General features: G+C 37.0%; 3 protein-coding genes across 9 annotated transcripts in view; all 3 read left to right on the forward strand.

Moving 5' to 3' along the window:
• Positions 1-91: 91 nt before the first annotated feature.
• On the forward strand, positions 92-14,019 carry Zbtb26 (zinc finger and BTB domain containing 26). Its single transcript, XM_048813121.1, has 2 exons — positions 92-204; positions 9,578-14,019. The coding sequence occupies exon 2, from the start codon at positions 9,588-9,590 to the stop codon at positions 10,911-10,913; it is 1,326 nt and encodes a 441-aa protein (XP_048669078.1). The 5' UTR covers positions 92-204; positions 9,578-9,587; the 3' UTR covers positions 10,914-14,019.
• On the forward strand, positions 109-19,934 carry Zbtb6 (zinc finger and BTB domain containing 6). Of its 3 annotated transcripts, XM_015497613.2 has the most exons (4): positions 109-204; positions 14,749-14,914; positions 15,017-15,081; positions 16,179-19,934. In XM_015497613.2, the coding sequence occupies exon 4, from the start codon at positions 16,188-16,190 to the stop codon at positions 17,460-17,462; it is 1,275 nt and encodes a 424-aa protein (XP_015353099.1). In that variant the 5' UTR covers positions 109-204; positions 14,749-14,914; positions 15,017-15,081; positions 16,179-16,187; the 3' UTR covers positions 17,463-19,934. The 3 variants fall into 3 exon arrangements, with proteins under 3 accessions (XP_015353099.1, XP_048669080.1, XP_048669081.1); XM_048813123.1 differs by lacking the exon at positions 14,749-14,914 and having other exon boundaries at positions 138-204; XM_048813124.1 differs by lacking the exons at positions 109-204; positions 14,749-14,914; positions 15,017-15,081 and adding an exon at positions 15,112-15,465.
• Positions 19,935-21,226: 1,292 nt separating this feature from the next.
• Rc3h2 (ring finger and CCCH-type domains 2) overlaps positions 21,227-27,175 on the forward strand; it is a 56,656-nt gene continuing 50,707 nt past the window's right edge. For 3 of the 5 annotated variants that reach the window (XM_048813102.1, XM_048813105.1, XM_015497615.2), the window contains exons 1-2: positions 21,235-21,438; positions 24,693-24,745. The gene's annotated coding sequence lies outside the window, so the exon portion shown is untranslated. Of the gene's footprint in view, positions 21,439-24,692; positions 24,746-27,175 lie in introns of all 5 variants that reach the window. The other 2 variants (XM_048813103.1, XM_015497614.2) reach the window with 2 other exon arrangements.

Raw genomic sequence — 27,175 nt, forward strand, 5'->3', positions numbered from 1 at the left:
CGAGGCCCCGTCGTCCTCCGAGCATTCCGATTGGTGGAGATGACCATGGGACCTGGAAGTTGTCTTTGTCCGGCCAGGGCTGCCCTTCCGGTTCCGTTGGGTCCCCCTTTGGCTCCGGTTCCCTGCCCCTCCCCCTTCCCGGAGCCCCGAGGGGCCGGAGCTCCTGGCTGTGCCGGATCCTGACGGCGACCTTCCCCCGGGTCTGTAAGTTCGACGCGGCCGGAGCACCGGGCTGGGATACGGGATGTCTCAAAATGGAACCCCTTGGGGCCCTGGATCGGCCGGGACCTGCACTAAAAAGAGGGCCAAGAGACTAGCCTAGGCCCTAGGGGACTTAATTAAGCCCTTAGTCCGGCCCACGTTGCCTCCCTCCCCATTCCTTGCTTCTGGAGTGGGGAGCCCGAACATACCCTAGGGACCGCATCCTGACACCCCAACCGAGGGCCCAACATTTGACCCCGATGCTGGACCCTGACGTCTTGTTGAAAGTGCCAGAGTTGAGGCCCGGGTAAACGATCTGCGGGAGCCTGCCTAAGTCAAGGCCTTTAGCGCCAACCCATGAGAATACGAGTTACTCTTTCAATGGGATTTCCCCAGTTCAGCCAGTGGCCAGAACACTTTGTACATTGTTGGCATTATGCCAGGCGCTGGGGATTCGTTAAATGTCGTTAAAATTTTCAGGGTCTAGTGTGTGAGCCATATATAAACAAGTGCACCTCAGAGAGAGAGGGAAAGAAAGAAGGATAGATAGTTTGCTTTATATGTACGAACTGTTCAAGGAGAAGTGCTGGGAAGACTTTAGAAAGACATCTGAATTATACTTCTTGGCGAGGATAAAGTGTGGAAGAGGCTTTCAATTAGAACGAACAGTTGGAGTGCTACTATTTTGACTGAGTGTAATGTGTGAAAGAGTAAATCGGGGTGGGGCTGGGGGAGCTTCTGTGCATAAGATGAAGTTTGAGGAAAGTAGACTGGGGCCAGACAGTGAAAGGTATAATTCTAATGACAGTTTTTTGATGAGTCTGATTTTCATTGCAAAAAGTCATTTTTTTTCTATAATAAGCCTATAAGGAAGAAATTCCTATTAACTGAATCTGGACTTTTAAAGATAATGGTTAAGTACTTATTGTAATTAAGTTTAAAGGGGGTAATAGGATAAGTTTGGGGAGTGGCAGTAAATTCCTGAATTAGAGTTATGACAGTAATATTGGTTGCTTGACATAACAGTGTCAAGACTCCATAGGTAATTTATGTTGAGGGAGAAAAAGGTATCAAATCTAATCTCATTCATATACTTTAGTCTTTTGAAAAATATGATGCCATAATCAGAAACTGAATGATAAGGTTAGTGTAGATTACAAATTCACTTTTTGTACACGTTGAAATCTAATGGGATAGCCACACAGAACGCGCCCAGCATAGAGTTGGAAGTGTACATCTGGAGATCGGCCAAAACACAGTGGCATACAGGTGGAAGCTATAGGAAGAGCTGGCATCAAAAAGGGAGTGTTGAGGAAGAAGGACATTTTGACAGGGGAGGGTAGTGGATGCATTTTATGAAGCTGAAAAAGAACTGTAACTAGTAGTAGTTGGTACAGTAGCGGAAACAGAGGGTTCTAGCAACCAAGAAGACCCACTTATCAAGAGAATTGAAGACTCAGCTCGATTAATTCATGCAAAAGCACCTGAGGGATGAGAAGGGGAAAAAGTGATTAATTTCATTATTAAGAGATCATTAGTGACCTTTTAAAGTCAATTTTAGGCTGGGCATGGAGCCACATGCTTGTAATCACAGCACCTTTGGAGATTGAGGCAGGATCACAAGTTCAAGCCTCAGCATCTTAGCAAAACCCTATCTCAAATTAAAAAATAAAAATGATATATGGAGAATTGGTTAAGTGGGAATCAGAAAAGAATGCATATGAGGGATTTCACAATAAAAACTGACAGGTTTTGTCTATTTACTTAACACATGCTTATAGATCACATACAACATTTGAAGCTTTTTTTAAAAATTAACTTATTTAGCCAGGTGTGGTGGCTCTCACCTGTAATCCCAGCAGCTCAGGAGGCTGAGACAGTAGAATTATGAGTTCAAAGACAGCCTCAGGAATTCAGTGAAACCCTGTCTCAAAATAAAATATAAAAAAAGCCTGGGATGTGGCTTGGTGGTTAAGCACCTCTGGGTTCAATCTCCAGTGCCCCTCCCCCTGCAAATTACCTGATTTAATTCTCCGTAACCACAGTATAAAGTAATTAAATACTGGTAGACAGGAAAACTGAAGCAGAATTGTTAAGTAATTTGCACAAAGTCACATAGTTATAGTTGAGCAGGGTTTTACTTGTAGAAAATATGGCTCAAGAGTCCATGTTTTGCCTCCACTACTTTGCAGAGACAATATTTTGGGAGGCAAAGGAGTAAGTACGAAAATTTTAAGAAAAGATAGGCTTATTCTTAAAAAAAAAATGGAGAGGCTTGGAAGGAGACACAATTTGAAAAGGTAAGTAATGAATTTATGTTTGTGATATATTTCTTATTTTTTTCCTCTCTTCTATGCCAACTTAGGTTTATTTCTTCCACTTTTATGCTTTCATTTATCACTTGCCATGAATCCAAATCCACCTAGCTAATAAATCTTTATCATGATGTTATGTAGGCTTTTCTGACTCACTATTTTTAATACCAGATTCATCCCCTTTAGTATTCTCTAGTTTACTGAATGACAGCCAAAGATATTTAATCACTCAAATAGCTTGGAGTCATCTTGACTTTCTTATTTCCTTTCTTCTCCACTTTGGTAACCAAGATTGTCTTTTTTTTTTTTTTAATTGCATTACTGAGTATTGAACTCAGGGGCCCTCTTTACCACCGATCCATATCCCAGACCCCCCACCCATTTGTTTTGAAACAGGGTCTCACCAAGTGGTTGAGGATGGATTCAAACTTACCATTCTGCCTTAGTTTCTCCAGTTGCTGAGATTATAGGTATGAGCCACCCCTGGCAAGATTATTAGTTCTTTGAAACATCTCTTAAATCTATTTTCTCTCCATCCACATTATCATTATTTCTATTCAGGCCTTCATCTTTTCTGCCTTGATCTGTTAGAATAACATCATATGAAAGGTTTCCTTGCTTGTGCAGTCACTGTTCTGTAAGGCATCTCCATAATTTTTTTTTTCTTAATTGGCTGAGTTTGATATAGTGTAACAGTGTGGGCAACATGCATTTTAAGTAATAGAGAAATAGCCTAGAGCAGGCACTTTTGAGTAGCTTAAATTGAGGTAAAGGTTACTGATGAGGATGTGGGTTTAGGAATTATTAACATAAAGAGGATAATAAAACACTGAGAAACAATACAGGCTTTCTGAGTAAGTCTTGAAAAAGCATTGCAAAAATCCAAGACTGAGCTTTGAAGGATATACTTCCTTCACTTAATTTAGTGAATCCTCAAGGAAAGACTAGCAAAACAATAGTAAAAAAACTTTTGAGGTTGGGGTGGGGGGATATAGCTCAGTTGGCAGAGTGCTTGTCTAGCAAGCACAAAGCCCTGGGCTCAAAACCCAGCACCACAAGAAAAAAGAAAACTGAGGTAAGTAGGTAAGAAACTTGTTTACTTCTGTACATTAGTTTAAAAAAAGTGAACTAGGGCTAAGGATACAGCTCAGTGGTATAATTCATGTAGCTTGTGCAAGGCCCTGGGTTCTAATCCCATCACCAAAAAAAAAATAAAATAGGGCTGGGGCTATAGCTCAGTGGCAGAGCACTTGCCTAGCATGTGTGAGGTACTGGGTTCCATTCTCAGCACCATATAAAAATAAAACAAATAAAGGCATTCTGTCCATTTACAACTATAAAAAATGAAATAATATAAAGAATGAGCTAGCTCTATATTTGTCCACCCAATTAGCTCTCAAAAAGAATAGATGAAAAAAGCAAGTTGCAAAACAATTTATGTATAAGAAACATGTTTATGTTTTCTGTGGTAGCCATGTATTAGTATTGTTTTTAAAATAGGAACAATGAGCATCAGGAAAGACCAAGTATTGAGTAGTAGGCACCCGGTAAAAGGAATTTTATCTACAATGATTAAAATTTTTCTGGAAAGGATATATTTCTATATATATTTATTATATTTGAAAGTCAAAACAAGGGCTGGGGATATAGCTCAATTGGTAGAGTGTTTGCTTTGCATGCACAAGTTCCTGGGTTCAATCCCCAGCACTCCCCCCTCCCTGAAAAAAAAAAAAAAATAGTCCAAACAAGACAAACGATTGAGAACTTAAGAGAATATACCTTCATGAAAGTCACTCAAAAGAAGAAAAGTACTGAGGTTTACAGATAGGAAGGCTGCAGCATAATACAGCCTATTTGAGAAAATGGCATATTATGTTAGTGAGAAACAAGACTACCAGGTCACTGTTAGTGCTGAATTGAAGGATAAGGGCCCTCTGTGAGGTAAATAAGGAAATAGACTAGCATGGTTTTAGGAGTTTATTATCCAGAAAGAAAAGTTTCTCTTAGCAGTTATTATGGGAATTTGAGATAAGAAACTTAGGTACTTTCTCACTGCTTGGCCACCCTAAGGCTATTCATTAGCCCTTTTTGATTATTCCTGTTTGAACAAAGGGAAAATTTTAATTCTGTTCTAAAATATTAATAGAAGGACTGTGTAAATATAAGCAAAGAAAATGTAATCTTAAGTGAGAATATCTCTGTTTACATTGATGTTAAAGAAATGGTTATCAGCAGTATTTAAATTTTTAAAATATTTTTTTTAGTTGTCATGGACTTTTATTTTATTTATTTATATGTGTTGCTGAGAATCTAACCCAGTGCCTCACACATTCTAGGCAAGTGCTCTACCACTGAGCTACAACCCCAGCCCAGTATTTAGATTTAATCTCAGTAACCTGGGCAGTAGATGGTAAGGAGGCCTGACCTGTGGCAATGACATTAAGAACAAGTAAGAGAATTTGGGAATCATTCTAAGGAAAGAATCAACAGAATGTGGTGCCCATGTCTCCATTCTACCTGATGAATTCTTTGCTTTCTTTCAGTTACAAGGAGCCGTACTATAATCCATAATTGTATAAGTGATTTTTATGAATATTATGAATAATTACTACTATACTTAGAAGTTACTTACAGGTGGGGATTCTGAAATCAAATATATTCATGTTTGTTTTGTGTTATTTGCAAATGGTATTAAGTTTCAATCAACAAATGTAAATATATAAAAGATGGAAAACTAATAATAAAGTTAGATGGGAAAGGAAGGTATAACAAGGCAAAAGACATTAAATGCAATCAGGAATATAACCAATGCAGAAATGATTTATACCATTAAAATTTTTTATACTTGATGCAAATTTGGCTTTAAGTGGTAGTTTTTGTTTCTAAACATAAGCTTTGTATTAAAGCATTAATAAAACATACAAAAGCATACAAATCTTAAGTATACAGCTCAATAGATTTTCTTGGCCTACTCTTGAGGAGAGAAATCTGAACTATTATACAGTTAAAATATAATCCTTTAGGCAAAACTGCATCTAGCTTAGTTTCATATATGGAATTTGGCATAAATGCAGCTTGGGCACACGGTTTAGCTCCAACACTTAACACTTCCTACTTAATTTCAGCAAGTTGTTTTGGATAATAATGATACCTGACTATAGAGATTTTCAGGATTAAACAAGTCAATTTAGGTAAAACATTTAGAATTACACTTGGCTTATAACAAGGATGCAGAAAAGGTTAGGTATTATTATTTCTCTTATTTAAAAAATTAAGGGGCTAGGGATGTGGCTCAAGTCGTAGGGTGCTTGCCTAGCATGTGTGAGGCACTAGGTTCGATTCTCAGCACCACATAAAAATAAATAAATAAAGATATTGTGTCCACCTAAAACTAAAAAATAAATATTTTTAAAAAATAAAAAATTAAGCTAGTTTATTAGAAATTTAATAATTTTTGTATTACATATTTTGTGGCCATATCTGTATAGGTGATCCTAGGGATCAATAGAACCTTGGGCGTATACTAAGCAATTACTTTAACAATGAGCTACACTCCAGCCCTTTAATACCTATTTTTTTTTTTGTTTTTTTCCTTATTACCTATTTTTAAAACATCAAAACAAAGTGTTTAAATTTTGGTTTTATGTGGCCAAACTATTTTGGGAATCAAACCCCTGAAAAATGTTTTACCCCAAGTACTCAACAGAGTATCATGATACTAAAGAGCATTCCTTTCATCGCTCAATAATAATTCCTTAGGGAACATTACGAGTGCATTATTCTGCTGATCTTTGTTTAATAAACTGTGTGAAGCATAACCAACAGTTGGTCCTTTCCATCAAATAACTAACAATCTACTGAAAAGAGAACTCATGCCAGGAAACAATTAAAGGATACACTAAATGGTCTGGAAATAAGAGTTTGAAGGAGACAGTGCAGCAAAATGACAGGTATTTGGAAAAATTTCCTAAAAAGAGTAACTTTCCCTCACATTCTTGGACTATAGCAGATTGATTAAAGCAAGCACTTTTCTAAGATATCTGTTTGGCTACTAATGGTAAGTTTCTTGAGAACTGATGAATAAAAAGTAAATGAAATTGTATTACCATTCCTCATGTTTAGAGTATCAAGGAACAATTATCCCTCTAAAACTGTGAGTGCTATCACACTGTAGTTGGAAACAATGAGTAGAAAAATACTGACTTGAGGGTATCATGATCAGCTATAAAGCAGTCAAGACTAGCTGAACTCTTAAAATTAGAATCCCATTTTTGTTTAGCCACTTAACTTTTTTATAATTTCTGGTTGTCATCAACTGCAACATTCACCATTCCAGTTTGACAGTGGACATTTTAAGCTACTGCAATTGCTAAAACTGACCAATGATAAAGAGTTTGCTGCTTTAGATTACTGATATACTTCCTGTATCTTCTAGTTTCCTCTATATTTGATACTGCCTTTCCTTAGATACATTTGCTTCTCTACATCCCTTCTTTCTCAGTGAAGTTTTTAATACTTATTGTGATCATTTGTTATCCATATATTCAGAATGCTATACAGAGGGAAAGCATATACTTTATTAATCAACTGTGCCATACCAGTTCCCATTTTTCATATACATTCAGCTGACCTACCTGGTATATAATCTACACATTTATGGTTTTCATTCTCTATATCCAGTGAGTTTTCAAGTTCTCTAAGTGATCTTTTGTTACTTGCTCATCATTCCCTTTTTTATTCCTTTGTAAGCCCTTGTGGCTTCAGATTTGTAATGTCTATTCAGGCAATAAGATGGTCTTCATAACAATTCTTCCTTCTTAATACTTTCAGATTAACCCTATAGGTTCAGCCAATACAAATTGTCACCTGCTGTGTGTTTATATAATAGTAGGTGAAGGGAGTATACACCAGTTTGAATAGAAGAGAGTTTAGCCAGTAATGAGGCAAGCAATAAGTAGAATTTAGAGCAAAAGAAAAGACTATTTCACCCAAGAAGATATGGGCTCCAGCATTAGTCCATTGAATAGGATGGAGGTTTCCCTCATGCCATGTAACCAGAGTTTGGAGGGGAAGGAAGTATTTAATGAAGTATTTTAGGGTTTTGATAGAAATACTTTGCTAAGGACCCTAGAGACAACTCTTTTACTCTAAGGGATCAGGGAAGGGCCTCTCAGAGGAAATAAAAACTGGCTAGAAGTTAGTGTTCTATACTAAGGAAACATATGTGATAAGATGTAGAGTCAATAGAATAATGACCTTTCATACCAGGTACTGAGGAATAGGAACAAAACTTGGACTCTGTTATCATGAACTGATATTCTGTGAGCCTCTGAAAATCAGTGTTATTGAACTTAAAATGTCAGAGATTGGCCTTAGGTTTAGATAAGGCCAGGAAAACTAGCTGTCTCATTTAACTGAACTAAAAGACTGACGAATACAAAAAATTCAAGGTGAATTTTCAGATGTATTGAGATTGTAGAACTTTAAGATATGAAAAGAGACTGTCAGTTTATTATCTTTACAATGACTACTAGACCATTAGTATGGTTAATTCATCTTTTCCCTTTAGAGAGACACGTGGGAAGCCAAGTTCTGAGAAAATCTGGAGTGTGGAAATTGAACATGGAGACTATCCAAAAGCACTGCTATGTCAACAGACCAATATGCATAGTGGTTTTTTTGTTGTTGTTGTTGTTGTTTTGTTTTTAAAAAACAGTGCTGAGGATCAGAGAGCCGGGGCCTCAGGCATGCTAGGCAAGTCCTCTACCACTGAGCTACATCCCCCAGCCCTGTGCAAAGGGTTTTGGCAAAGACACTTTCTCTGTGGTTGAAAAGGTTATGCCTATGTTTGCCTTAATTATTATTAGGTTTAGTTAACAAGCTTATTCAAGAGGTTAGTCTTTCAAGAAACAACAGGAAGTCACTGAAGGATTTCATGCAGGGTCGGATATAATCATGTGTTTAAAAGATGGCATGTGATGTATGAGAGGGAATAGAAACTGGAAGCCAATAGAAATACTTATGAATCGGATTTAGTAGTCCATGTAAAAGTACTGATAGGTAAATAGGGAAAAAGAGGAAAGAACAGAATCTAGAAGGGGTTGATTAGATCTATATTACTCCTACTAATGTTCCTACCACGTGACTTTTCTGTATCAAGTATTTTCTTTATATATCAAGGATTTTGTTTGTTTGGAAGGTACCAGGGATTGAATCCCCCAAGTGTCACATCCCTGACCTTTTTTTATTCTGAGGCAGGATCTCACTGAATTGCTTAAGCCTCACTAAGTTGCTGAGACTGCCTTGAACTTGTGATCCTCCTGCCTTAGCCTCCTGAGTAAGGGGAATTACAGGCATGTACCAAGGTGCCGAACTCAAGAAATGTTCTTAAAACAGAGTTTAGATTTATCCACAATGAACAGAATAAAGAAATATGTTTGAATACTTGCCAAACATTGTCCCTCTACATCTGTAACTTTTTCATTTTATCACAGAATTACTCATATGTATTCACAGTGGAAAAACAAAACAGAAATGAAAATAAAATGAATTCACATTGATCTAGACAGGAAAGGGACTGTCCAGGAATGCATGTGGCAAACAATGTTGTTGTGGTTCTTTAAAATACAAAGCAAAGGAAGAGTATTTTGATTTAGGAGACCCAGGTCCACAGTTTCATACAAAAGAAACTAATCACTTCATCTTTACTTTGGTTGGGATGTTTTAGTTTGCTTTTGAAACCTGACTGAATTCTCATTTGAGAAGTGAATAAATATTCTTAGCATTATCCAATATAATATATATTCTTATATTAAATGTCTAAAAAATTGAGTGAATGCCCAGCTATTTACACTTATATATGTCTACTCTTTAGGTGCAATTGACCCTTGATATTGGTAAGGAGCAATTTTTAATAGCCATCAAAAGCTTCCTCTTTCAAAGAAAATTTCATATGCATACATACAAAGCATGACAACAAATTTGGTTTTGGAAGGTAAATCCAGGTTTCTTAATTGTTTAAATTTCCTTAAATTCAACCTTTTTACATTTTTGTTCTTTAGGTCTGCCAAAATGTCTGAAAGATCAGATCTCCTTCACTTCAAGTTTGAAAATTATGGAGATTCAATGTTACAAAAAATGAACAAATTAAGAGAAGAGAATAAATTTTGTGATGTTACAGTTCTCATAGATGATATTGAGGTACAGGGGCATAAAATTGTGTTTGCTGCAGGTTCCCCCTTCCTAAGAGACCAGTTTTTACTGAATGATTCCAGAGAGGTGAAAATCTCAATATTACAGAGTTCTGAAGTGGGGAGACAATTGCTCTTATCCTGTTATAGTGGTGTGCTGGAATTCCCTGAGATGGAACTGGTAAATTACTTGACTGCTGCGAGTTTTCTTCAGATGAGCCACATTGTAGAACGATGCACACAGGCCCTGTGGAAGTTTATAAAGCCAAAACAACCAATGGATAGTAAAGAGGGATGTGAACCACAGAGTGCTTCTCCCCAGTCAAAAGAACAGCAGGGAGATGCCAGAGGCTCCCCAAAGCAGGACTCACCTTGTATTCATCCATCTGAAGACAGTATGGATATGGAGGACAGTGATATTCAGATTGTTAAGGTAGAATCTATTGGGGATGTATCTGAGGTTAGAAGTAAGAAAGATCAGAACCAGTTTATTTCTTCTGAACCCACTGCTTTACACTCATCAGAGCCCCAGCACTCCCTGATAAATTCAACTGTGGAAAACAGAGTAAGTGAAATAGAACAAAACCATCTCCACAATTATGCCCTTTCTTATACAGGCAGTGATAACATCATCATGACCTCAAAAGATGTTTTTGGGCCTAATATTCGAGGTGTAGACAAAGGCTTACAGTGGCATCACCAGTGCCCAAAGTGTACCAGGGTGTTTCGTCACCTGGAGAACTACGCCAACCATTTAAAAATGCACAAACTCTTTATGTGTCTACTCTGCGGCAAGACTTTTACTCAGAAAGGCAATCTTCATCGACACATGCGCGTACATGCCGGAATTAAACCTTTCCAGTGTAAAATCTGTGGGAAAACCTTTTCTCAGAAGTGTTCCTTACAGGATCATCTTAACCTTCACAGTGGAGATAAGCCCCATAAGTGTAACTATTGTGACATGGTTTTTGCACATAAGCCAGTTTTGAGGAAACACCTTAAGCAGCTGCATGGCAAAAACAGCTTTGATAATGCCAATGAGAGAAATGTGCAAGACCTCACAGTGGATTTTGATTCTTTTGCATGTACGACAGTCACAGACTCTAAAGGGTGTCAGCCACAGCCTGACGCAACACAGGTCCTGGATGCAGGTAAACTGGCCCAAGCTGTCCTGAACTTAAGGAGTGATAGTACTTGTGTGAATTGAGTAGGGACTTAATGCTCACAACTAGCAGTGACTGAGAATGTGACAATAGTCTTGAGTATTTTTAGGAGTGGTTTTGCTAGTTTGACTTCTCTGAAGCCTCTGTGCAGGTGGTATGGGGTGAGTTAAAGCACTAATAGACCAGGCAACTTACCACTTGGAGTGGATTTGCCTTCCTTCTGATCTCTCCCATTTTATGTTTTATTTATCCTGTGATGTCTGTTTTCCTTTCCCAAGGAATACTTCCATTTGTCTACCTAATGTTGTCTTAGACTTACACTGTTTTAGGCTTTTACCAGGCAGTCTGAAGGTCACCAACAAATTAACAATATCATCCCACTCTCCACTAATAGATGCTATGCTAAGAGAAGTGAATAGTTTTGTTTTTGGGCAAAAAATAGGTTGAGATATATGATAATACTGCTGTTGATCTGAATGTGATAGAACCCTCTGGTTGCCTATTGATAATTCATCCATGTCTGATAAATTAATGAGTCTGCATCCTACCATCTGTACTTGCCTTGCAGCTGGCTATCAAAAAGTACGTTGGTTGTTCTATGCCCTTTTCAACACTATTGAAGCCCAACTTCATCTCATTGTTCACACAAACTAGAGTACAATCTTTTCAGCCACATCTGGAGACAGAGATCACCATGAGGAGTATAATTAACAAAGGACAAAAATACAATTAATACAACAGTACTCACATGGAAGGTCTTCCAAGTAGCATATCCCAGTAAGAGACCATATTCTTAAAGCATAGCTTAGTGATGCTTTTGAAATAATGATTGTTTTAGGCACACTTGAAATGTGCAAAAGAATAATGGTTTCTCTAGAAGGGGGCTGTTGAGGAGTCTCTGAACTTTACATCAGAGTTCAGCCATCAGAAAGGTGAGTCTGGCTATAGAGTTTTGTCCAGTTAACTACAAGTATCTTAATTCTTCCCTCATGTATCTTAATTTCTAAAATATATGGAGAAAGTTAAGTGGGACATAGGAACAATTTGTGCTTTTGGAACAATTTTGCATTCAGATACTCCTCTTAAAGGGACCCCACCCCACTTTCAATAGTTTGATAATACAAAGTTGCTCTTCTAGTATGGAAAAACAAAACAACTGTTTCTCCCAAAGCACATTTCAGGCATAGAATTTTCAGTTTTATTTAAGACCCTGAGTTAGAATTAGCAATAGGACGGTTAAGAGTACTTAGAGAATCCTAAGAAATCATTTATTCCAACTCTTTCATTTTAAGTTGGGACATCCAAAGCTCAAGAGCTGTCCTGGCCAAGACTGGCCAAAATCGATAAGTGACTAAATATAAATTAATATCTCCTTCCTTGTTCCCATTATACCTTGATTTAAAGAGATTTAGTACACAGTGGAGAATAATGCATTAGCAAAAAGCTCCCAGTTTGTTTCACCTCTGTGTTTACTTGTTGGCTTTCTGAGACAGCCTGGATTTTGCCAACAAAATATCACTAAGGGACTTATTTATTTTATTTTTTGTGGTGCTGGGGATCAAACCTAGAGCATCTCGTGCATGCTTGGCAAGCACTCTGCCACTGAGCTATATCACTAGCCCATTAATTATTTTTTAGTTTGATAAGTATTACATTCTCCTCAAGCAAGTGACTGATATGTTAAGTATTGGTTAGAGAGGGAAAAGGCAAGTAAGAATAATATGAGAAGGCTCCCAATGTGAAATTGATTTGTCTGGAAAACTGTTTATTTCGTTTTCTTCAGGACTTTGTTTTTATTTTTGGGCAATAGAACGCATACAAAGATAATCAAAAAAAGGGCTAATTCATATAGTCTGATGGGTCATAATTTGAAACGTTTACATGTGAGTCAAATTTGAAGTATAATTTCTTTTGTTTAAAAATTTGAGAATACAGTTGAGTGATAAGATCACTAGGTACCTTATATGCCCAGCATCACTCATTATTATAGTCTAATGTTGCTTTCTAGCATTCTGATTTGTATATGATCCAAAGACTATAAATTCTATGCAACAGTAAGACTAGAGTATCAACCAGTATTGGGTTTTTTCTCTGAATATCATTTCTTCACAGGAAAATTTCAAGTTGGAATGCTTCCTTTGGTCATATGCATTTCCTGTTTTTGTTACTATTTTTGAAGACTGAAAGGCAGGGGTTCAAATATGATTGGTCTCTGGTTGGAGACTATTTCTGAATTAGTTCAGTCACTTGAGAAACTTTTTTTTTTTTTTTTGCTGGGGATTGTGCATGCTGAGCACATGCTCTACCACTGAACTACACCTTCAGCCTCAAGAAACATTTATTAAGCACCTACTGTTGCCAGGTACTATATACTGAGGATATGAAGGTAAGATTTGATATGGTCCCTGCCCTAATGGACCTTATAATCTTATGTGGTCTCAATTTGATTTTCTACTTAGAATAATAAAACTGCCTTGTTTTCTTTGGTCACTTAAAGCATTTTTTCTGATTTTCTCTTGGTAAAACTTTTAATTCTCACTTTTTGCAAGCACAAACCACTAAGTAATCTGCAGTCTCCTCCATTCTTGGTTGGAGAGGTGTTTTGTTTCTGTGAGACATTTTCTAATTTTGGTGAGACTTGCCTTTTCTCCTTCTTAGCTTATACATATTTCTTAGATTATGTTGCAGAGAGGTCAAGTTTCTGATATAAAGTAAATTTTATACAGGAAGATGACTTTCAAACATAGTCATGTTCCTATAGAGAATAATTTTAAAATCTTAGTCTTTCAGCATTTGTATTTTATCCATCCCCAGCATAATTAAGAAGGAGAAAGGACTCTTTTCCAGTTTGGTTTTTAAAAATGGCTGTGTCTCAGTTATTTATTTATTATTTAATTTTAAAGACAAACTCCAAATTGAAGTGGTTCTAAGGTAAATCAGATGTGGTTTTAATTTGTTTTAGTTTCTTCATTAGGTCTATGATGGAAGGTGACCAGTGTCACCACTTCTAAAATCTTGTCCTAAACAAACCACACATTTTATATCAGCTCATGACTAGCTGTTCTAAATCTGTTGTATGTTAGACATACTATGAACTACCTCTTCACTTATTATGGGGAAGTTTCCTTAATAAAAGTGTGACAATTAAAACTCTGGTGTCAATGGTTTACTTTCTTTTCTCTCCCCTCCTGCTTTTTCGGTTTCTTGAATATGAATCCAGTATACTTATTCTTTAAAGCACATTAATCAAATATGCTGAATATACTTTCAGAAGGAAATATGAGTTAACCAAAATTAGTTATTACTGGAATCGGCTATTTCCATGAGAATTGGCTGAGAGGTAAAGCAGCTGTTTTTAAAACTGGTTCAGACATTTTATGCCTACTAAGTACTAAACTTTAGGAAAGCAAAATCAGTAAGTACTATCTTAAATACCTCCTGTATGGGACACAAATATCAAAACAGGTATGATAAATGCAGTACTGATGGCAGACAAATGGATTATAGGAGTGGGAACCAATTAGGATAAGTGGGAAGAAATGCTTTGCATGGTTAAAGCCGCTGCTTCTATCCCCAGTTCTTTTGGGGCTGGAATGTAGCTAGATAGTCTTGCCTTTCAGGAGCGAGGCTCTGGATTTGATCCAGCACAGCAAAAAAAGAAAAAGATTGACAGACCAAAGAGGGTGGGCACTGGGGAGTGGACTTGAAACTTATCTTGCTATCTTCAGACTTTGGGCCCAGATCGTGATGGCATTAGTTAGGCAATCTTGAATACAGATCCTTACGGTAGTTTCTCCTTTCCTCTGCCACTTTTCAAGAAGTAAATGGCCTCGTAAAGGGAAACCCCGCCCCGTAATAATCCGCAAGGACCCTCCACAGGTTCCGGCGTTGGGTACTGGAACGCACGTGCCGTGACCCAACTTCATACTCGTCTCCTACATGGATGTTGGGGAGGACTCACGAAGGGGAATGGCTCGCGTCCCGAAACTGGGAAAGAAGAAAGGAGGCTCGCCGGCATTTGGGTGCTTTTCTGTCGTTCCAGGAGGTAGGGGGTCTGAGGAAAAGTCTCAGATGTCCTTCCGGGGCGCCCAGGCGGCTCCCCGAGTGAGCAATAAAGCTGATTGACACCGGATGTGTTTCCTCCTAGGCTAAGTCCTCCTTCCGGCCCGGCAGCCGCTACCGCGGAAGCCTCAACACCGGTTTTCAGGGTCGGTAAGTGAACGCCAAGGCGATTCGCCAGGTGTCGAGGCCTGAAGAGGAGGAGGAGGGCGGCAGTGCGCGACCCCCGAGAAGCTAATCGGGTGCTGTAGTGCCTCGGCCGATAGGGACTTGGCCCCGGAAAACTCGGCTCTTGCTGTACGCGGAGCCGGAGGTATCGTCTGGTCCACCGTGATCCAGCGCTAGTTCCACAGTGTTGCCTGACCTCTTCCCCCTCCGTGGTAGCTCCTATGCTCAGGAGAAACGTGGAGGAATCAGGCGTCTTCTCGTGGTGCTCTGAGAGCGACTGACCCTGTGGGAGGAGTCACTGTAGTCTCATTTGTTTTAGGTTTAAAGGAGCCTAATCACGAGCTGGAAAAAGGAGCTGGAAACGCGAAAGTAATAACTATGCAGAGGTGTATTTAGGTGTTTTTATCTGAGCGATTATGAAGAATTTAATATCTAAGGAACTTAAGAGTATGATTAGTAGAGGGAGATCAAGATGTAAAAGTGAATTAGGCTTAAATAGCGAAGGATCGTGCATTCTTTTTAAGAACCTAAAGGCCATCCTGGAGTTAAAGGAGAGCAATGGTTGACTTAAATCAGAAGTTTTTTTGTTGTTTAATTTATGATGATGATGTTAATTCGGGTGGAAATCAGGAGGGTTATACAAGAGATTGTTAATGTTGAGGAAGCCTGGGGGAAAACATTACAATGATCCATGTGAACAGGGCTGAGGAACTGTAGTAGTCGTGGGGAACAGAAGGTCTGTACATAAAAGTTTCTAATTTGGGATATCATGCTAAGTGTAGTTTTTTTGTGATCACTTTGCCTATTACTGGATACTAAAAATTGAGTGTTCTTGATCACAAGGCACATAAAATTTAGCCAATATGAGAAATGTGTCTTGAGGTCATAGACAAATGCATTATACTTTTCTGGATTTTGAGATGGTGATATAGAGGTTCACTCTTACCACCCAGAGTACAATTTGGGTTTTTTTTTTCCATTTCAGCTTTGGGTTTTGGAGAGGAAGGGAATTATTCTTACTATCATAGTGGAAAGAAGCGTTCCTTATCCTTATATCAATGTTTGTGTTTTATTCTGCTTAGATTTTGACCATGGCTGCTGAGTCTGATGTTCTGCACTTCCAGTTTGAACAGCAAGGAGATGTGGTCTTGCAGAAAATGAATCTCTTGAGGCAGCAGAATTTATTTTGTGATGTATCAATTTATATTAATGACACTGAGTTCCAGGGGCACAAGGTGATATTGGCTGCTTGTTCCACTTTCATGAGAGATCAGTTTTTACTCACACAATCAAAACATGTCAGAATCACCATTCTGCAAAGTGCAGAAGTTGGCAGAAAATTGTTGCTCTCTTGCTACACTGGAGCACTTGAAGTAAAAAGGAAAGAGCTTTTGAAATATTTGACTGCTGCCAGTTACCTTCAGATGGTTCACATTGTGGAAAAGTGCACAGAAGCTTTGTCAAAGTATCTGGAAATTGATCTATCTATGAAAAACAACAACCAACACGCTGACCTATGTCACTCTTCTGATCCAGATGTTAAGAATGAAGAAGAAAGTTCTGATAAGGACTGTGAGATAATTGAAATTTCAGAAGATAGCCCTATAAACATAGATTTCCATGTTAAACAAGAGGAAGACAATGTGTTACAGACCACAGTAGAAAGCTTGACATCAGAGAGAAAGGAAATGAAGTCACCAGAGCTATCCCCAATAGATGTGGGTTTTAAAGACAATGAAATTTGTATCCTTCATGTAGAATCTATCAGTACAGCTAGTGGAGAAAATGGGCAGTTTTCACAGCCTTGTACCTCATCAAAAGCAAGCCTGTATTTCTCTGAAACACAGCATTCATTGATTAATTCTACAGTGGAGAGCAGAGTGGCAGAAGTTCCTGGGAATCAAGGTCAGGGTTTATTTTGTGAGAATACTGATGAAAGTCATGGTACAGCAAGTGAGATTCAGAACCTAGAGGAGAGTTATTCACTGAGGCACCAGTGTCCCAGGTGTCCGCGAGGGTTTCTTCATGTAGAAAACTACCTGCGCCACCTTAAGATGCATAAACTCTTCTTGTGTTTACAATGTGGGAAAACATTTACACAGAAGAAAAATCTTAACCGGCACATTCGAGGGCATATGGGCATTCGGCCCTTTCAGTGTACTGTGTGCCTGAAGACCTTTACTGCTAAAAGCACTCTTCAGGACCACTTGAACATACACAGTGGGGATAGGCCATACAAATGCCATTGTTGTGATATGGATTTCAAGCACAAGTCTGCTCTCAAAAAGCATTTAACCTCCGTTCATGGCAGAAGTAGTGGTGAAAAATTATCTAGACCTGATCTTAAAAGGCAAGATCTGCTATAAATGGAATCATGGACTTCCTTTGTAAACTTTGTATCATTCTCATAGGTTTTAGAAATGCAGTATTTGTAATAATTTTATTGTTCCCCATCCCTTCCCCTTTTATGTCTGCCTCACATGTTATTCTTTCTGAACTTCTGACAGTTCAAAAAAATTGTGAGAGGCATGAAAAAGTTATGGGACTTGTCTTGTCATGTATGTTACATATAAGTCCCAGTGGTACACTTTGAGAAATAGTGTTTTACTTAAATATTTTTTATTCTGATGACCGAGGATCCGACAGTATTTGCAGATTCTGATTTGTAGTGTCTAGATAATTAATTTAAATGTTAAATCCAACTATATAATAACTTTAATTAATAAGAATGATGAAAGAAAATAAATTTTAAAATGCACTATTATTCATTACTAGTCATTTTTTTTTAAGAACAGGTATTACTAGGAACATTTTTCCTTTTCTGCTAAACAAACACCAAGATACCTATTATTTTAAATTATAAAGGAACACAATTCAGATTCACTTTGGAATAGAATTTCCTTAGAAAATGTTAAATTCCTTAAAGTACTTTCATTTTTATTATCATTATACATATTTTAGAATAATTAATGGGGCTATTGATTTTACTTAATACAGTTAAATCATAATTTTTAAGTTTTTGTATCACCACTGCCATTGGAATATAGAACAGTTCCATCACTTCCCTTATCTTATTCATGCTGCTCTTTGTGGTCAGTTCTTCCTAGCTCTAAACCCTGGCAGTAGTTCTTCATCACTATAATTTTGTCTTTTCTGGTATGTCAGATAAATGGAATCTTAGTATATTCCCTTTTGAGACTTTTTTCCACGCAACATAATGCCTTTGAGGTTCATTCATGCACGTATCAATTTTCATTCCCTTTTTCCTTTTTAATTGTCAATATATTTTAGTTGTTACTAGATGAATGGTTTAAATGTGAATAGCTGCTAGTGTTAATTATTAGTGATGATATTTTCATTTAATGCATTTTTTATCTGCTCTTTAAACAAAAATCTTACCCATTCTTAGAGTTTTATTTGATATTTCCAGAAAAGCAAAACCATATAATTACTATAGTAGGAGTAATATTCTGAGTCAGCTCTCTTAATGTCCCTGCCTACATATAATACAAAACTTATGTTCGTTGTCATAACAAAGATCAAAATATATCACAGGGCAAATCACCTCCTCTAAAATGCAGGAACTACTTTTAGTAAAGAAGCCTGACTGGACAAATTTAACTTTCAGGCTGTTCTATGCTTTTTCTACTTACCTCAGCTTTATGTAAAATTTCTACTGTAATTAATTTCTATTGATGTCCTGTATTTTAAAACATAATATACTTTGTACCACTTATAAGAATTTCATGAAGAATCATATTGATTGTTATAAATGTAAAATATTGTTTTTGTGATACTTGTGTGGGAAAGATACTCTCCATAGAATTTTACTCTGGGGGGAGACTTTAAAGATTCTAAGTCTCATATTTGATGAGAAAAACTGACTTTATTACCCAGGTCACTACTTAATAACATTGGGCAGGTCACCTGTCCTTTAATGTTCTTTAATTTTATATATAATAATTTTGGTCTTGATAATTTGTAAGATCATTTCCAGGTCTAAAATTGCATATTATATTTAATTCTATTTGAGAACTGAGAAAAGAGGAAAGCAAGAGAGGAGAGTTTTGTGTCTATGAATGTTGCTATATAAATACTCCATTGGATACAGAATTTTTCTAAAGTAGTGTTTTTCTTCCACTGGATAAAATAATACTTCAGTGCTTAATTTTCTTTCCCATTTGAGTAAGTGACCATTTATAGTTGTGAAAGTATTTCCCTTTCAGGAATAGTTTGTGTTTGAAGTACTTATTTTTCCTTACTAGGATAAAATTTTGAAGGGGAGGGCTCGGGATGGGAAGAGAGAGTAAAATAAACTGAATTTTTTTAGGAATTGGCATTTACTATCTTGGATGTTTAAGAAAAATTTGGTTGAAAATGTTTAGGTTTATGTGTGCCTTGTAAAATTGTTGTAAAATTTTTTTGTGAGCACTTTGAGATTTTTGCTTTGGGGGAAGGGTGTTTTGTAAAAGTGATGGTTGTTATTTATATTATTTATTCCTGTTAACTAGAACAGAGTGATCTTAAAACATTCCTAGGTGAGTATGTTTGCATGATGTGTCTTAAAAGTTGCAGGTGAATGGAATCGTTTTTAATATGTAGGCATGGCAAAGCAAAGTGCAGAATTTCTTCATTTAAAATATTCACTTTTAGTTGATTCTGTTTTTGATAAGATAAAATTATTTGTGAACAGCTTTTTTATTTACTGCATTTATAAATATAAAAGACCTTGAAAGGTAGTTGTTACTTTGTTGTAAGAGAAAATCCTTGCTGTTTTTCCTTGATGTAACTAGCTTTTATGTTTACATAAGAAATAATAAAGTGGAGATGGGAATAGAGAACTTTGCGTCTTGCCTATGTCCATGAATTTTAGGTTACAATTTCTCCTATTTAATCATTTACTCTAAAAATACCTATTGAGTTTTTAATTATCTGTACTAGAATCTGTGTGTAAAAATAAAAATCCCTGTACTCATGAAACTTTTATTCTAGTGGAAGGAGACAAACAGTAAACAAGTAGAATTAATGTATGTCAAATTTTGAAAACGGGTTTGAAGATAGAGATAGGAAGTCTAGGGAAAGTGGGTTGGGATTGTTATATGTAGTGATCAGTATACTTTTGAAAAATCAGGTATATTCCATCGTCTGTGGAATAGAAATAATTGTGTATATACATGTATGCATATATGCATATGTATTTACATGTTTATGTGCATATACCCACAAATATATGTCTTCACACGCATGTCTTCCATAGAATTGAAAAATACAATAGGTTGGAAAGCAACTATATAAATATAATCACCCATCACTCTCCAGTTGAAAATATAAAAATGAATTGCTGATTGTTGGGAACATTTATTTTGGATTGTTATATATTCCATATAGCAAAGTGAATTAAAAGATAACAACATATACATAAAAGTCTGATGAGGGCCAATGAATTTTTCCAAAAGCGCTGATCTTGTCATCAGGCAGTAATAGCCATGTTTTTAAAGCTCATTATATAACATTTTGCGTATTTTAATTAATGTTTGGTTTACTTCCATAGAACTTTTTGATGGACATCTAGTTCCACATTGAAGGAGTTCAGGGTTTTCTCTTTAATAAGATTAGAGAGGTGTAAGTGTCTGCCAATTAAACTTTTTCATTTTGGTGTTTTTGTTTTGTGATTGGCAGATTACGTGGTACCAATGTGAAAGAATTGAGGGATCCGCTCAGCATTTCATTACAGGAGAATGAAGTAGAAAGTAACACGGGTGTATAAGATTCTGTTCAAAGAACACGCTTCGTGGTGGGAGACTGACAGTACAGTACCTCACGACAGTGTCTAGCCGGCGCAGATGAATGCACAGGGATTTTCCCATCAATCCCTTCGCCTAGCCTAGAATTCATCACAGCAGTCCCACAGTGCTCCGGGGCCTCCTCGTCACGTGATGAGGGTGGATTGGTTAGCCCAGAGAGAAGCCAATGCGCAGTTTAGGTGGCAGGGACTACTAAGCTTCTCTTTCACCTCACCAACTCCCGGGCTTGCGTAATCTCGCGTGTACTGGAGAGAATCTTCTCGCGAGAGCTAAATCGGGATCCCTCCAGGTCCGCCTCCGTGGTGAGGAGGAGGAGGAGGAGAAGGAGGAGGAGGCGGAGGGTGGAGGAGGAGGAGGAGGCCCCGCCGCGGCCTTCGCCGCCGCCAACGGGGCTGTCCCTGTAGCTCCCGATGGAGTTTGAGGCCGTGAAACCGCCGCCGAGCTCTGCCCCGGCGAGACGAGGCGCCTCCGTCGCCGAGCCGCGCCGTCGCGGGGCTCCCGGGAGCGGCCCTTAGCGACCCCGCCCGGGCCCCCTCAGGTAGGGCGGGGGCGGGCACGATGCGGCTCGGGCCCCAGCCCGGTGCCAGGTCCCCAGCGGTCGGGCGGGAGACCGGTCTCAACCCGGGGGCCTGTGCACTGCTGCTGCCGGAACCCCGAGGGTTGGGAACTGAGGGCCGCACCTGACACTCGGACGGAACCCTGGGCCTGAGGAGGCCCCTGTCTCGGGTAGGGCTTTTTCGATGCGGAGCGACCGGCTCAAATGGCCACCTTCCTCCAATACTGGCCGAGAGGACGCCTCTGACCACTAAGGAACCCACCCAAGCGAAGGCCGGGTTTCCCTCTCCCTTTCCTCCCCCAGTTAGTAAGAGAGGGCTTTGGAAGAGGTCCTCGAAATCTGGTCCTCTTCTGGCTTTTCATCTTGCTGCCCTGGGGCTTCCGGAGACCCTCGCGCAGGGATGGTGGAGGCGATGTGAGTGGTGTAAATAGGGACCTTGGCCAAACAATGCCCTGCGAGGGCTTAACCTCCCTGGAGGGAGATGGCCCGACCTGAGTGATTGCACAGAGGATCTGACTAGAAGCAATGGCATGAAACACAGCCAGGGAATTCTGCTGTGGCTTTCTTTTTTCCCCCTTTCATATTTTTTTTTCCTTGGGGAAGCCTCTTGAGAAGACTCTTCCACCATCTTAGAAGAATGGTAGAGAGCATCTTTGTTTCTCAGAGAAGCAGCTTTACTTTTCTCTATCCTTAGCTTTCAGGAAGGAAAGAGATGAGGGTAGCTGTCATTTCCATCCTTCAGATCACCAGTTTAAGGTATCTGCAGATAGAATCTTCACACCAAAATAGTCTCAAGTAATCCCTGACATAAAGTAGATCTAGTCCAGTGATTCTCAACCCTTTTTATATTTTCATAAAACCCACCTGGATTCTCATTTTAACTCCTACTGTCCTCTTACCTAGGTCCATTCTTTGTTATTTCTACTCGTTCTCCACCCACTGTGATCAGAATGACTTTGTATCCTAAATAAAGTGCTTAAATCATTTCCATTTTTGTGTTAGTCAAAACTTTTAAATTCCAATAGGAACTTTTGATTAACCCGAGAAAGCTAATATTGCTAGACCGAAGTGATATAATTTCACCCAAAAGCAAAGAAAAATTAGTTTGTGCAGTCTTTTTATAGTTAAATATGTACAGAACTTAGTTGAGGCTTTTTGAATCATTAAGTGTAGTGCATGGATTCTCCTGTTTTCACCTTCTTTTTATCTAGTTTAAAGTTAAACTAACATCCCTGTCTTAATGTTGTTTACTTTCACATCCTACTAAGTACTGTTCTTCACTATTGCCTCTTTTTTTTTTTTTTTTTTTTTTTTTTTGATTTGGAGATTTATTTTTTCCAAATTCTGGAGTTTGGAAAATTGCTAGAAGGGCAAAATATTAAACATAACATTCCACTCTCGTTTAGAAAAAACGGATGTTATAATTCAAGCAGGCTTTTTTATTCTCTGATGATCTGATTGCAGTTGTGTTCATTAGGGGATCCTTTGAGTTACTACTGATCTGTTATTACTGTTGTGTAACCTGACATGTAAGAAGACTTATGTCCTTTGTTCATATTTTCATTAATTCCCATTCTGCTTTTGTAATTTGCAGTCTTCCACTGACAGAGCATTTTTCTTTACACAGGATTTATATTCACATATAGAACATAAACTGTGATAGGTAAAAGTGTTAAATAAACTTATAAGAAGTTGTAATAAGAACTTGCTTATTGTTTTGGTTAGACTCATTGAAATTTCACTTCCTAATGTTGGAAAAAGGAAGCATGTTGTAAAAATAAAGCTAGTTGAAAAATTTTTTAAATTGATGTTTGGCACCCAGTCTCATGTCTGTTTTAAGTTACATCTTTCTGATGAGGGCTTTTTAATTTTATGAATGCCTTAATAGTGACTTTCATCTCAAATTTTTTCATAGAAAGTAGTTTTGAGTATTTCTTTATAATCTTTAGTAATCCTGAGTTGCTCTGTCCATTACTAACCAGTAAGCTACATGTGGAAATTGAGAACTTTTGAAGCTGTGTGAATTGAGATGTGCTATAAGTATAAAAAACACAGATTTTCAAGACTTAATACTAAGTTCTTTTTTAATATTTCAATAATTTTTTCTTTTTGTCTTTTATATGGTAGTTGGTATTGAACTCAGAAACTTTCTACAAATCTCTGAGCTACATTCCCAGACCTTTTTATCTTTCATTTAAAGATAGGGTCTCACTAAGTTGCCCAGGCAGGTCTTGAACTTGGGATGGATCCTCTCACCTCAGTCTTCTGAGTAGCTGGTATTAGAAGGGTATAATAGTAGCTGGTATTTATACTGAATACATGATCATATTTTAGATAAGTTGGACTAAATAAAACATTAATAAACTTAATTTCACTTTTTTTTTCATATGACAAGATTTTAAATTACTTGCTTTTTTGTTGTTTATTTTGGTTTTGGGGATTGAATAGCCTTGCATATGCTGAACATTTACTCTTATCACTGAGCTACACCTCTAACACCTTGCATTATGTATTTATTGGACATTGCTTTTCTAGAGGAATACTACTTTTTCAAGAAATAAATTAACTAAATAAAAGTAAACATATGGGTTTGGGGATATAGTCAGTAGTATATTGCTTTCCTTGCATGTGTGAGACCCTGGGTTTGATCCCTAGAACTGCAATCAGTCAATAAATGTAGATATATGAAAACCAAAAGTAGATACATGAAAACCTGACAGAGTATACTCTTATAATTAGAAAAATCAAAGAGCTAAAGACTTTGGTAATAAGAAAGTTATCAAGTGGCTATTATTTGATAGGCAGAAACAAATACCTAAGTTCCTTTTCAAAAATAATCCATCTTTGAAGTCTAGCCATCACTAAAGAAGCAAAACTTTATTAGTTGGAATAGAAATTTATGTCATTGGGGCTGGGGGTGTGGCTCAGTGGTAGAATGCTTGCCATCTACAAATAAAAAAAAATATTAATAGAAAAAAGAAAAAAAATTACCTTATTATTTCCCTATTAAAAGGCATTGAAAGTTATATCATATACTTAAAGAACTGAGTTTCAACCCCGTAATTGATTTAAGAAATAAAACATGAGTCTTACATATTTATAAGTTAAAGTCACATATAATCACAGTGTTTATAATTCAGTATCTTTTTCTTCAATCCTTTTGATGTGTTTGGGTGCTGAGTTTTAGAGTTTACAGATTATTTCGATTGTTTTTTGTTTCTTTGCTTGTTTTTTAGGTTAAGACCTAGATTGTGCTTCTGGTGCTTTAAATATAATTTTAAGTCCAAAGGTAATTATTTTAAAGTTTTCTAAATTGACAAGTATTGTTATCCATTTTATAGTTTATAATCCTCACATGTGTTAACTAGAATGAAAAAACAATGATTGTTTTAATTTACACACCTGAGCCCCAATGTTTATATTTTTATAAACAGAATTATAAAATAATATGCATGTATGTATATGCATGTACATAAATTATATATACACACACAGTGAAAAACATGTAAACTTTACTCTGACATTTTGAAATCAAATGCCATGGTCCTGAACTGGCTGCATAATATGGTGGACTAATAACAGAAAATGAAAGTGCTTAGCTGGTATGCAGTTTGCTCTTAATAAAGCAGTTTGTAATTTGCATCATGAGAGATGTCTATTCCTATTTTATGTCTCTTCTTATTTTATGAGTTAGCCCTCATAGCAAGGAACTTATGGCTTAGAAAATTATGTGAGGGAAAATTTGTTTAAGGTTGCACCCCTACTTTAGCATTTCTTTGTTTTGTCTTATTGTCCTTCAGTGTTAGAAGCTAGTAACTAAAATTAGTTATTACAAAAGATGGAATGTTTTTCTTAAGTAATCTAGTAATCTCTACAGTATTTAGGGACAAGGACTTTTATCCATTTTATCCCAACTTGAAATGTTTTAGAAGTATATTTAAGATGAATACTTCAGTGTTAACTATAAATGTTAATAGCAGTTTAGACTTCCATAGAGTCAAATAAATCCCATAAAATGTGCTAGTATATGGGCTGGGGATGTAGCGTGCTCGCCTGGCATGCGTGTGGCCCGGGTTCAGTCTCAGCACCACATACAAACAAAGATGTGTCTGCTGAAAACTAAAAAATAAATATTAAAAAATTCTCTCTCCCTCTCTCTCTCTCTCTCTCTCTCTCTCTCTCTCTCTCTCGTAAAAAAAAAAGTGCTAGTATAAACCTAGAAGGTATTCAAATTAACATATTCTTACCTCTCTATGGCTCGTTCATATGCTTTTTTAAAAGAACTATTAGGAGAATACAATATCCATCATTTGGGGTAGGTATAAAAATATTTTCTAGGTAAATTACAATTACCTTTTTTTTTTTTTTTGAGAGAGAGAATTTAAATTTTTTTTTTTTTAATTTTTTTTTTTTTTTTTTTAGTTTTCGGCGGACATAACATCTTTGTTTGTATGTGGTGCTGAGGCGCGAACCCCGGCTGCATGCATGCTAGGCGAGCGCGCTACCGCTTGAGCCACATCCCCAGCCCCTACAATTACCATTTTTAAAGCCCAATTTTGTCCTCACTAATCAAACATTTTAATGGACTATGTAAGTTTTTTCTGTATTTCAGATAAAATTTTATTTGTTTTTGTCTTGAGCAATCTAATTTATTGATAATGGTAATGAACAAAAACAATTTTTTTTAAAAAATCAAAAAATTCATTATATCAAGTTATTTAAGGAAAATGTAGTTCATAATTTTGTTGTCAAAAAGTTAGAATCTGACATATAGCAGGAGGCAAATTTGGAATTATTAGGAATTATTTGGAATAATTAGGAATTATTACCCAAACTTTGTTAGGTTGTTTTTTTGTTTTTTCCCCCCAGTTCTGGAGATTAAACCCAGGGCCTCCCACATGCTAGGCAAGTGCTCAAACTATCAAGTGTATTCTTGAATACAGTAGTTGGAAAACTAAAGAAAGAGTATTTGCCCTGTTTCCCATTACCCAGTGGACTGAGACACCCTAATCCACAAAATTAACATTTCCAAATAATAACTTTTTCCATTGTGGAAAAAGTTTGTTAGTTCAAGTTATTAACTGACTTGAGGCTCTCAATAGTAGATTTAAGACAAAATTAATTTTTGCTTAGATTTACAGATTTTCCCTGTATAGTTTTACAATAAAGGAAACTGAATATTAAATACGTTAGTTTTAGGAAGTTATCAGTTCACCTACTTAGGCCTCATTTCTAAACTTGGAATCATAATTACTGATTTTTAGATTGCTGGTTTAATCAGTATGACAATGTGAAGGTGACTGGTGTAAAAATAAATTGTAATTTATAAGATTTGCATTAGAACTTGGAGAAAAAGTTTATATAGGGTGCTTTTTACATAGAAGACTGTTTTACCAATTTTTAGTCTCAGTTTTTGTGAACATAAAAACACAAGGCTAATTAGAGGGGATGGAGATATGGCTCCGTGGTAGAGCCCTTGCCTAGCATGTGTGAGGCACTGGGTTTGATCTTAGCACCACATAAAAATGAATAAATAAAACAAAGGTATTGTGTCCATCTACAACTAAAAAATTTTTTAAAGGTTGGGGGACTAATAGAATTCATTTTTATTTTGGAATATTGGGGAATGCTTTCAGTTATCTACTTTTCTATCCTGAGTTTAACTGCATTTTTAAACTTCTAATTTCTGTGTAATTAATATATCTGGGTTGGTAAACAT

This window comes from Marmota marmota, unplaced genomic scaffold (assembly GCF_001458135.2).
Source record: "Marmota marmota marmota unplaced genomic scaffold, marMar, whole genome shotgun sequence".
Taxonomy (NCBI): Eukaryota; Metazoa; Chordata; class Mammalia; order Rodentia; family Sciuridae; genus Marmota; species Marmota marmota.